Raw genomic sequence first — 12,487 nt, 5'->3', positions numbered from 1 at the left:
GCAACTGTAAGCTACTGGAGAATTCTGATTTTATAAAGTATGTGAGCTAGACTTGAAAACTTCAGAGAAACCTACTATAAAGCCTTATTTTCAGCATTCTGTTTCATACCACCCATAGTTGGGCATTCTCTTCCTTCCCAGTTGGACATTTCATCTAGTTTATAGTTTCACTCCTGAAAAAAATAGAATACAAAAAAAAGCCGGTTATATCGTGAAATCTATGGTCCCTTCTTGTATTGATTAATAAGATTTTTAAATAATAAATTGGAAACTGATTTAGACTGTACATCGAAGTATTGTATTGCATACTTCTAAAATTGTTTTAATAGATAAAACTCTTGCTTGTTTTGTACAAACACAAATATTTTTTTTATAATCTTAATGGAGTAAGCCACTAATTTAATGAACCATGATAATATAGGCAGAACACAGGGAGTTTTCTTAATTGACAATTAGTGTTCCAACCTAGGATATTCTAGAGCAGCTGCTACTGCTTGAGTTAGTCTTCTTGTAAGCTTAGCTAGGGAAATCCAGTTATCCTCAATAAATTTAAAAAAAATACTTTGTCAGCTTCTGACTTCAGGTACCTTACTGCTTATTCCCTCTTCTCGCTTAGAATATTAGGCCACTGCTATTCAGGATGTTGGTGCCTCCTGCAGTAAACTACTGCCACAGATGTCAGTACTTACTCATATCCTAAAACAATTTGTTCAGAGCCATATAATCCAAAGCTATCCTCAACCCTATTAGCCTGGCAGTGAAATATTGCTTCTCTAAGTAAAGTACTCTAGATATACTTCGGTGCAACCTCCGATGTTAAAAAATGATATTTGGTCCATGGGGACTTTAATAAATTTGCCTGTGAATGTACCCTAAATTATATTGTTTACCTAATAACCAGGTTTATTTAAAGTACAGCTGCTGTAATAGAACTGTTTCTGAATCATTGTTCCTATTTTTGCCTTTCAGGTTTTAATGTAGAGATTGCTACTCTAGGCACCAATTCAGGAAGGCACAGCTGGATTTAAGCATGTTATTCCCTACATACTTAAGTACTGATTGGGGATGCTTTTTGAGTGCTTGTGATTGCTTATGGGTAGAGTTCTAAAGTTACTGAAATGTATGTTAACAATGTAAACTTTTTTTTGGCTATCAGAAGGCATAGAGGTATTGACATAAAATACCATTCAGGAAAATACGGATGTTTGTTTGATAGCTTCATTCATGTCATGTACTATATACCATCATGTTATTTGCATCAGTTTCAGCCAGTTCTGAAGACTGCCTGTTTGCTTTTTTAGATTAAGCCTATCAATGAAAAGTTAAGGGAGTTAAAAGGATCTAAAATGATGATCGATGTTGTTCAAACTCCATTGGCTTCACTGAAAAAAGTGCTTCAGTTTGTATGTGGGAACAGCCTGGTCTGTGAAACTATTAAAGAAGCAAAACAAATAGCATTTGATGGACCTTTGAGGTTGAAAGTAAGAAGCTGAATTTTGTTTCATGTTTTTGTATCAAGGAAACTGAAATTCCATATGATGTCAATTGTAATAATTTTTCCCATAAATATGCTACAAAATATTATTTAATTTAGTTAAATTGCTCTGCCCAACTCACTGTTGAAGAGGATTTATCTTTGTTTTGTGGGAGGGAGAAGTTTCTTAGAGAATTAAACAGAATTACAAAAATATATACCAAGGTTAAAATAACAACTTTCTAAGATATGAGGACTGACCAAAATTACAATCCCCAGTTGTGGGATTAATTTCCAGTATTTTATGACACTAATTTATCTTAAAATATTATTCACTACAAAACAGAGTAACAGTAATTTGCCTTTTACAATATATCCTATATTAGTCCAAGTAAATGTGTCATCCATGGAAGGTTTGCTTTTGATCTACTAGTTGCTAGGATGTTACAGATACACAATTTATAACCAAACTTAATGGTATTGTTCATTCAGAAAAATAAAGTATCTTTAATTTTCAGACAGTAGCTCTTGATGGAACTCTGTTTTTAAAATCTGGAGTGATTTCTGGAGGATCAAGTGATTTGAGATTTAAAGCTAGACGTTGGGATGAAAAAGACATTAATAAAATGAAAGAAAAGAGAGATAATTTGGCTAATGAACTAAAGGTAGGTCTGTTTGATAGGCAGTTATAGTCTAATCAAAGGCAAAACATATTTAAAATCCTAGACTTGAAGATGACATGAGAAACTATTCAAATTTGGTTAGCTTTATAATAGCAACCATAGGTGATGTGTGCCTCCCGAGGCTTGGGGGGCACAGCGACACGGGATGAGCGGGGACTGTCTGCAGATGGCTATGACGGTGCCGACCAGTGGGGGCAGGGAGTCCCCCCACAGCCGGACACTGAGCCTGAAAGTGCTGGCGGTGTGCCCGTAAGTGCCAGCGGCATTTCTCGGGGGCAGGGAGCGGGGGGCACTAGCACTCGGTCTGCCCCCCCTGCCTGTCGCCTAAGCCAAGAGCACTTGCTGGCAGGGGGTCACCAATGCTCTGCACTCCCTACGCATTGCCACTGATAGCAACTTAATTTATTTAATTCCTGATTTACTTATTCTTATTTTGAGAATGGGAGAAATGAGTGATAACTTGGTGGGGGAAGGTGCTAGGCAAAGAAAAGTATCATTTTGGCAGGAGGGATATAGTAAAACTGCAGACTACACTATAGTTAGGATGGGGCCTACCAAATTTGTGGTTTTGCAATTTTCATGGAAACTGAATTTGGTAAGTCCCTTGTGAAAAAGCTCGATCCCTGCGAAAAAGCATGGGGACCACAAAAAAGCCCTAGTATCCTGAAGCATGGAGGGGAGAGTGAGGAGGAAGGGGAAAGATGTTCACAGCAGGGGGCCCCCATGCCTCTGATTGGCTGAGGGGTCATGGAAGTCCTGCCCCTCCCCAGAGATTGACCATAGCCATCTTTCAACCTCTGGGGAGGGGCGGAGCTTCCAAGGCCCCTTGGCCAATCAGTGACCTGCTGCACTGCACTGCAGAAATGGTGCCTGACACCACACACCAGGACACGAAATCGGGAGGCAGTCGCCCTGAATTAGGTAGGCCCCTAACTACAGCATGTCATGCTAACCCCTATATCATCCCATAAAATGAAGATCAGCTTATATCCTTCATCTATTTCTAACCCATAGTAACACACTGTGCTTCTCTATTATTATTTACTGGGTAGTTCACACATTCTGGGGAACCTAACCATGCTTCGGATTAGTGTGGATTAGCTGTGTAACAGCTAGCTCTGCTAGAGGGGTTGCGATCTGGTAAAATCACTACCATCACAGAAGATAACATGACTTATCACAGAGGTGTCAAAGGTATGGCCCAGAGTGTAGGTTCAGCTTGTGGAGCCATTCTGTGAGGCCCTCTGGGCTACTGTGAGACCACTGGAGGTTGAGGGGAGCATGGCCAAGTTAGAAGGGTAGTGGCCTGCTGCAGAATCTGGACCCCAGTGGACATGGTGACCAGGTGCAGGAGGCACACAAGAGCTGATACAGCCCCAGTTGCTTTCCAGCTGCTTTGCTCATTGCCACTTCTGCAGCCCTACCTTGCCTGGGATGTAAGGTGAGTTTGACCCCCTTGACTTAACACAACTGTATCTTTAGCACAGACTGGGACTGTAATCAAGATCAGAGTGATTTTTTTTAAGCCTTTGAATTTAAGAATACAGCAATATATTTGCAGATAACTTGACTTCTTTTTTTAAATTTTGCTTTACTACTATTTCCTCCTGTTTTAACCTTTTCTAGGAATTGATGAAGATCGGACGTAAGGAGACAGATTTGAAGCAGTTGCAGGCTCAGTGCCAAGGAACTCAGACTCGGCTCAAATATTCACAAAGTGAATTAGAGATTCTTAAAAAGAAACAGCTTGCTAATTTCTATAAGGTAATATAAAAACAACCAACCATTAGTTTTTCTCAAGTGTTGATACATTTATTTCTTATACATATTTTAGCTATGATCCTACTTTCCTATGATCATCTAGGATATAATGATTACATGTTTAGCACATACTACTTTATATTTACTGATATGTATACTTTTAAATTATGACAGTTAATAAAATTAGAGAACAAGATAAGGTACTTGGTTAAATCAAGGCACCTTTTTTCAGCGTAATCAGATTTTTTTAAATGTGCTTGACAGTTATATAAAAGTTATCTCTATTTTAGTAACCCCAATATGTCTGCAAATCAAGTCTTACTGATACATTTACTTTCTTATCTTACATTTACTTTCATCTCTTAAAACTGTGACAACTAAATCAATAATGTGTTTTCAGAAGAAAAAGTTTTAATTTCTTAACTCAGAAAAAGATACATTTTCAGTGTCAGTGCATCCCTGTACATGTAAAAAGTCATCCATACTGTTTAGGGAAGTAATTATCTTCCCCCTTTATATTTAGGAAAAGTCTAAACTGGGAAGTGAATTAGTAAATATCAAATCAGAATGTGCTATGCTAAATGAAGGACTTGCACAAAGAGTAAGGAAAATGGAAGAGTTTCAGAAGAAAATAAATGAGGTAACACTTTCTGTCATGTTCATGATCATTTATACAGTTGGAGATGGCTTATGGCAGCTCCCTGCATTTACTGTGGCTATAACTATGGTTCATATAGTTTTAAAGCTCTTTTGTAGAGCTACAATTTAGTTATGTTCCAATCCAAGTTCTTCAGAAAGAGCACCTACCATTCTGTATTCCTTAGATGTGAGATGAGTCTAAAATGGAAACAAAAAATTCTACTGTTGTATTTACAAACATCTGCATTTTAACTGTGCTTAACTTCAAAAACTGAATGGAATTTTTCAGTCCCAAATTACTTAGTGGGCATTAAAAAAAGCAAATTTAAAGTGTCAAGTGCAAGACCCTCCAACTTTTCTCACAGCCATAGAAAATTCTGCTTTTTATGGATGTGTCTTCCTTTATGCTGTCAGGGACAACAACATATGATTTTTCCTCATGCTGCATTTGCTCCGTGTTATTGCCTGTTGTAAACTAGAGTCGGTCTTAAGCTGTTTAATGTAGGATAGGATTAGGAAGTGCAGTGATACATTGGTCCAATATTGAATTGGTACCAATATGAAGAAAATTGCCTATGTCGGATATCGGCCCTATGGGGCTAATCATTTGGCTAATAAGTGCCCGTGCTGTACACAGCCATGGAGAGCTGCCTCCAGCTGGTAAAGTTGGAAGGGAAGAGGGGTGGGGCACAGATCAACCCCCCTCGATGAGGGAGAGGGTAGGAGCAGGGACAGGCACTGCCCTGCCAGGGCAGGGAAGGTAGGGGCATGGGACAGAGCCATGGCTCGTGGGGTGAGGCGGACTCCTGCCATTGCTTGCGCCGAGGGGTGGGGCGTGTATGCCCCCAGATCTGCGCGGGCTGCAGCCACTCCAGGTTTCACCGCAGCTCCACTCACAGCCCCACACCGCCACCCAGCGCAGCCCCAGCTGAACACCTCGCCTCCACCCAAGCACCGGAAAAAGCTGGGGCTGCAGCGGGTGGCAGCATGGGGCTGCGAGTGGAGCTGTGGCGAAATTCTCCCAGGGTACAATCAGCAGCAGGAGCTGCCTCCACCCCATGAGCTGCAGCCCCATCCCATACTGCCTCCACTGCCCAGGCTGGGCAGCACTTGCCCTTGCCCCTTCCTCACCACGGAGGCATTGATCTGCCCCCCCATATCCCTTCCCTTCTCCCTCTCCTTCCACCACACCAGACTTACCACGTGATGGCAGATGTATTGGATATCAGATCAGTATTGGATGATATGTCTCCTTAAATATCAGCTATTGGTATCAGACCCCAAAATCTCTATTGATGCACCCCTAGATAGAATAGTATAGATTCTAGATTTTAGACAGACTACAAAAGTGGGCAGACGAGAATAGGATGGGGTTCAATGTAGCCAAATGCAGGGTGCTGCACCTTGGGAGAAGGAATCCACAGCATACAGACAGGCTGGGGTGTTCCCTTCTTGAAAGCACAGAGGCGGAAAGGGATCTCGGAGTCATTATTGACTCCAAGATGAACATGAGCCGCCAATGCCAGACTGCAGCCAGCAAGGCCAGCCATACCTTGTCATGCATCCAAAGGTGCATCTCAAGCCGGTCCAGAGAAGTGATACTCCCCCTCTATGTGACTTTGGTCAGGCCGCAGTTGGAGTACTGCGTCCAGTACTGGGTGCCGCACTTCAAAAGGGATGTGGCCAGCCTGGAAAGGGTTCAGAGGAGGGCCACCCGCTTGGTGAGAGGGCAGCAGGACAGGACCTATGAGTAGAGACTGAAAGACCTGAACCTGTTCAGCCTTAGCAAGAGGAGGCTGAGGGGGTTCCTGGTGGCTGCCTACAAGCTCATCAGGGGAGATCAAGAGCAAATAGGCAGAGCTCTTTTCTCTCCAGCACCACCTGGGGTGACGAACAATGGTCATAAGCTGATGGAGAATAGGTTTAGGTTGGAGATCAGAAGGCAATATTTTACAGTTAGGGTGGCCAAAATCTGGAACCAACTTCCCAGGGAAGGGTCCTCACCCCTACCTTGGGCATATTCAAGAGGAGGGGGGACGATCACCTGTCTGGGGTCTTGTGAACCCAGCATTCATTCCTGCCTGTTGCAGGGGGTCAGGCTAGATGATCTGTTCTGGTCCCTCCTGACCCTAGCTACTATGATACTATGAGATCTATATATGTATTTGCTTGATCATAGTTCAGTTAAGAGAAAAACAGGCAAAGGAAATGATCAGGTGAGAGAATGTCACAAGGGGTGAACCATTTTAAAAAACTCAAGAAAGATGCATTGAAAAAGCTAGGGTAAAGGTTGCAAAGTTACCTTGAGTATATTTAGCGTTTGATGATAGACGAGACTAATTTTAGACAAGATGTAGTTTAGAAAGGGACTAAGAATATGCAAATGAATAGTACATAGAGTAGCACCTTTTAGGCACATATTTAACATTTTACCTTATTTAGTAAGCTTTTGGGTATTTTACACAATAGAATATAAAATCTGGGTCCAGTGTGGAATTTTTGCCCTTCGTTCTTAAACTATAGTTCTTGATCAGTTACCCACTTAGCCATTTAGTAACTTAGATTTTGAAACCTAAGTAAAAAGGTCCTTTTCCTAAGGGTCTGGCCACCTGTTAGAGGGTTGTTAAGAATTTTGGATTTAGAAATTTTAAATTGCTTTCAAATATAAAAAGATTCTTATGCCTTTAGATAAGTATTCTAATATTATAAGAGCCTAAGTAGGTTTGCCTGTCTGTATGTCTGTAATGCTTTATTCGCACTCTGATTGGCTGTCTTGGCAGCCAATCAGAGTGCCTTACACAGACAGGGACAGACAATGTAGTGCCGCCATGACAGTGGGGACGGAGGGGAGCAGAGCAGAGCTGGCCTTGCCCCCTTCCCCTATTCCTTGGCAGTAATTATAGTAAACTATAATTATGGTTAACTATAATTAGTTTACTAATTATACATGAGGCAAAGGGGGATGATGGGGACTGGAGTGCTGCCATAACAGAGGTGATGGAGCAGGGGGGCAAGGCCAGCAGCGCTAGATCTGCTCCTTGGAGCCAGGGGCCAGCGCCACTCCCTACCAACAACAGCCAGCAGGGAGGGGAGGCAGAGGGGAACAGGGGAGGGAGAAGAGCGGGGCTTACTGGTGGCTGTGCCCTGCTGCCACCATGAACACCACCGTGGTCATGGGCCCTGGCTCTGGCCCAAAGTGGTAGTGGGGGAGGTGGGGAATGCCCCGGCCCCAGCCCGAAGCAGTGGAGGGGGAAGGTGGGGAACGGCCCTGGACCTGGCCCGAAGCAGCGGGGGGGGAGGCAGGGAATGGCCCAGGCCCCGGCCTGAGTCCAAAGTGGTGGGGGGGAGGCAGGGAGAGGGCCTGCCCCTGGCCTCAGCGGGGGGAGGCGGAGAACAGCCCCAGCCCCAGGGGGGAGGGACACAGGCCTCTCTCCCCATCGACCCCCACGCCCCCGGTCATTCATGAAGTATTTTATGAATGAATAGAAATTAATTCATATATGCTTAGAAGTTTTTTAAAATTTGCCTCTACCAATGAAGCCAGTTTTGATTCTCATGAACTAATTATACAGAGTTTGAAAGCTGAAGTATACTTCTTACCAAAAGCACACTTTCCAAGCATGTTTTGCAGTTTCCTGTCTAAATAAAGTACTTCTTGCTTTTGCAGCAACAGAAACTACAAATTGGGAATTCATTTCCAAAGAACAGTATAATTGATTGAATGCTGTTAAATAAACCTGGATATTAATATATTTATAAATGACAATATGTTTGACATTTTATGTAACTTATTTACTACTTTTTGTCAGATCTCACCAAGTTTTCTTACAGAAATCTAGATCTGGTTGTTTTGGATGTCTTTTCAAACTTCTGCTAGATCCAGAATAGTTCTGTATTAATATGTATCCATTTCCCTGTTAAACTGTCATTCTTCTAATTTACAGTCTGATTATTCATTTTAGGACATATTTGTATTGCTGCTCCAGTCATTATCCATTTTTCATTAGGAGACACATTGTTCTTTTTTTTATTGGTATGGAGGAGACTGTGGTGGTGGTCTCTCTGAGCATAGGTCCATTGCAGAGACAACAACACTTCTGGATTCTTTGCAGGGGACCCAGTGACGCAGAGCTTTACTCTACAGAGGAGCTTAGTAGCAGGAAAAGACTAGGATGATCAAGGAACTGTGCATGCTGGCCAGCCTTATGTTTTTACCACATAGAGTGAGAGCCACAGCTGAGAGATGTATGGTTAATATTTCAGTCTACTGATGGGAGTAATCAGTGGAATGACCCTGCTCATTCCCTGGCAAAAATGGGTAAAATAGAGATTCCTCTCCTCATTTATCCCATGAAGGTTTCATCCACTGTTTGATTTTTTGGATGTGATAACCACTTTGAAACTCTTTAATGCAAGTAAATTTTTGCCTGGCAACTTAAAACATGTTGCTTATTAAAAGTTCTTGAAAGAGCTAGACTGTAAAGCAAATACAATTTCTAAAATAATATTTTGTATTCATGAGCTACAAAACAGTTTAATTATTTGTTTGTTTAAAGGTTGAAGATAGTATATTCCAGGAGTTCTGTGAAGAGATTGGGGTAGAAAATATACGTGTGTATGAGCAAGAGCATGTGAAACAGCAGGAGGAAATCGATAGGAAAAGGTGGTAGTATAACTGAAGTATAAACTAATAGGGATAGGTGTTATCACACAAGTAAGTGGGTAACTTAGAAATTTCAGTTATCAGAAGAGACCTCACAAAGGCTTAAGGGAATGTAAAATGTCATGTTATCTCCATTTTCTCTGTCATAATTTATGTAAGAAATCCAATAAAATGATTACATGCTTATTGCTGGGAGATGTGTCAGGACTGTCTCTGTCTAAACTGCCAACACAATTGTAATGTGTCTGTCCATAATGGAATTTCACAACAAACTGAATAATGAGAATAAGTTTGTAATACAGTGGTGCTGATAATATTACAATAGCACCTATATGTAACAACAAGGAAAAATAGTGTTCTTAAAACTACACTGAGAAATGATTCTTACACATATGTGAAAAGTGAACATTTAAATAAGGTTATACTTCTAAAATGAAAACTGAATGTTAGGTGAGATAGTTCTGTGTGAAAAAAATGGAGATTTTCAAACAAATAGCAGTGGGAAATCTATTCACAAATGTATTTAAGAAAAGACAGGCTTCTTTCTGAAAGAGGAGTCAGAGTCATTAGACACTGCTGTTTTGTTCTTAGCTTTCATCTCAGAGAAATGGAACATGGGAGGTGAGGATGGGTTTAATAAATCCGGTGACAGAACAATGAAAGAAGAATTTATATATAAATCAGCTCAGGTTGATCATGGCTATATACCTTAATGCACCTTGTACTAAGAGTGATAAACTCTACTTTTCTGATGGGCAAAATATTCTGGTCACATGGCATTTGTCAACTTTGTGGGTATTGCACCCTGGATTAGTGGATTTCTCTTTTCTTTCCAGTGTTGTCCCAAATCATAATGTCATGTTATTTGTCTAGACTAGAATTTGAAAACCAGAAGACACGATTGAGCATTCAGCTTGAATTTAGTCGTGGTCAGCTTCAGAAACAGATTAACAAAATCAGTGCATTGAAGGAGGCAGTTCATAAAGATGAGGCTGAGATTGTCAACCTGAAGAAGGTAATTATAACCTAGAACAATATTGTGTGTTAGGGTAGAGGAGGAGGAAGGAATATAGAGAATCACAATTTTAAATGAAATGATTGATTCTATTTGTCATTCCTTCTAAATATTCAGTACTGAATCATAAATATTAAAAATGCTGCATACTCTTATTTTAACATTGTAACTACGTTAATATAACAGTATAAGATATTTGAACTCCTTAAAACTAGAGAAATCCGGATATGTAGAGATAAGACCAATGATAGCTTTGTCATCTTGTCTGTACACACAAGATAAGGCTGTAGAAAAACATACAGTTAAAATCTTTTAATCAGTCTATAGGTTTTGAAGGTCTTTTGAAAGTTTTATAAGTAATTAATATTGAACATTATTATGGTTCTCCTTATGTTCAAAGCACTTTACAAATATTAACTAGTCAACTTAAAATAATTTAAGCATAACTCAACATAAAAAATGGTTTATATCTTGGTTATGTAATATATTTATATGAAATAGCTTTTGAAGCTGACCAGATGTATAGAATGTACAAAGAGTTGTAGTTGGTTATCCTTAAAATTCATCCTTAAAATTCTCTGGAGCTTTAACTCCTTAGAAAAAAAAGGAGCACATGGAGTAATAGAAAAGTTAAACATTTGTTTAAGTAGTTAACACTACTTTAAAAACCCAAAATCAAATGCCACAATTTATAGGTATTTAGAATTTATTTTATTACTAGCCAATTGCCTGTCAAGAATGGTGGGGGACAAGGGGGCGGGGATGGAGTGCTGCCACCTAATGCCCCATGCTGCTGCTCTTCTGCTTCCTGCAGGGAGTGGGGTGGGGGAGTCGGGGCCATCACTGCTGGCCTCGGCTCCCCCACCCCCTGTCTGTCCTTGTCACAGCTTCGGAATCATGGAGGTGCTCCCCCACTCTTGGAGCACTCTGATTGGCTGTTTCCATCAGCCAGTCAGAGTGCGAATAAAGTGTTATGGACAGACAGACAGACATAGGCTTTTATAATATTAGAGTAGTGATTGAGGCACTGGTAGGCTTCCAAATTGCTTTAAAATTGTAAATACATCAATTGAACATTGTGTTCAATTGATACCTGTCAGTTGATAGTGCCATTTCATTTTAATCATGGTTTTCGGGGGTTTTATCAGAGAATTTGCGATTTTTATTGGAGAAAACCAGGATCCCTCATATCATATAAACTTGTTTCATACTGAGAATGATTTCATGTACCTGTGTATTTTTTCCATCTTTCTATTGTCTAATATAGTTATATATAATATATTATTATAATACATAGAAAAGCTGTTTGAAGGTATGAAAAATATTTAGCGCTAGATTCAACAAGATACTGAAACACAACTGTTTTTTCTTATTTAAGTGTATATTCACTGCAACTGAATTTGAAGATAAATTTAGTGACTTACCTATTACTGTTGCAACCTTGTAACAGAGTTTCCTTTTTAGAATTCATAATAGGCATTCCAGTGGGAACTCTACTTGTCCTGGACAAGCCTGAGTAAATGGGACAGTTTGTACAGGAGAGGTTCCCATGTGAGCTGAGAACAGGATGGTGAGGTATTATTGAAGAGAAGGACAGTAATCTATATAGTGTACAGTCAGTGTCATTTTAAAGGTAGATATGCCCCTAGTTGTACAACATCCCAGTACTTACAATGGATAGGGCTGGCTGTGCAGGTTTTACACAGTATGTTTTGTTCTCAGTACTTTCCAGGTATAATGGGCTGTAATGTACTGTAATACAATGTGTCACGACCCAGTGATTTTGGTGCCTCGGCACTATGGAATTTCCTGGCCACATGAGAGCTCCTTTGCACGGCAGAGTGTTCTGCTGCAATTGAGAGCCCACGTGCAGGAGAGAGTTCCCGCCAATTTGCAGTTTCCTTTGCAGGATGCATTTCTTCTTTGCAGCACAGAAATGCACGGTGCAAAGAGTTCCCGCCATTCGAATGTAAATTTGTGCCCCGCTATTGGCCAGTATTAAATTATTCACATGTGGCGGCTAGTAATTGGCTCGCTGGCCATTTAAAATTCCGCGCGACTTCCGCCCAAGTCGAAGAGCTTTGAGCACGCTGCAGAGTGCCTCTGAAGTTATCTGACTTGCGGCTGCCGATCGATAGACTGATCACCTATCGATCTTTCTTCCCATCACCGAGCGCAATCCCAGATGTACCCCTTTCCCCGCCGGCTTCGAATTGTGGACGGATTAACTGGCTTGGGCCCCGCCAGCTGGA

The 12,487-nt window shown here is 40.9% G+C and overlaps 1 protein-coding gene across 2 annotated transcripts in view; it reads left to right on the top strand.

The window, feature by feature from the left end:
* Positions 1 to 12,487, top strand: part of SMC1B (structural maintenance of chromosomes 1B) — a 67,728-nt gene that overhangs the window by 31,722 nt on the left and 23,519 nt on the right. The window contains exons 11-16 of one of the 2 annotated variants that reach the window (XM_006031658.3): positions 1,302 to 1,481; positions 1,993 to 2,139; positions 3,784 to 3,921; positions 4,442 to 4,558; positions 9,114 to 9,220; positions 10,094 to 10,235. In XM_006031658.3, the coding sequence (XP_006031720.2) occupies positions 1,302 to 1,481; positions 1,993 to 2,139; positions 3,784 to 3,921; positions 4,442 to 4,558; positions 9,114 to 9,220; positions 10,094 to 10,235 (831 nt within the window). The remainder of the gene's footprint in view (positions 1 to 1,301; positions 1,482 to 1,992; positions 2,140 to 3,783; positions 3,922 to 4,441; positions 4,559 to 9,113; positions 9,221 to 10,093; positions 10,236 to 12,487) is intronic. The other variant, XM_006031659.3, reaches the window with a different exon arrangement.

This window comes from Alligator sinensis, unplaced genomic scaffold (assembly GCF_000455745.1).
Source record: "Alligator sinensis unplaced genomic scaffold, ASM45574v1 scaffold806_1, whole genome shotgun sequence".
NCBI lineage: Eukaryota > Metazoa > Chordata > Crocodylia > Alligatoridae > Alligator > Alligator sinensis.
Note: the sequence above shows the minus strand (reverse complement) of the source record. Positions and strands in the feature narration are given on the sequence as shown.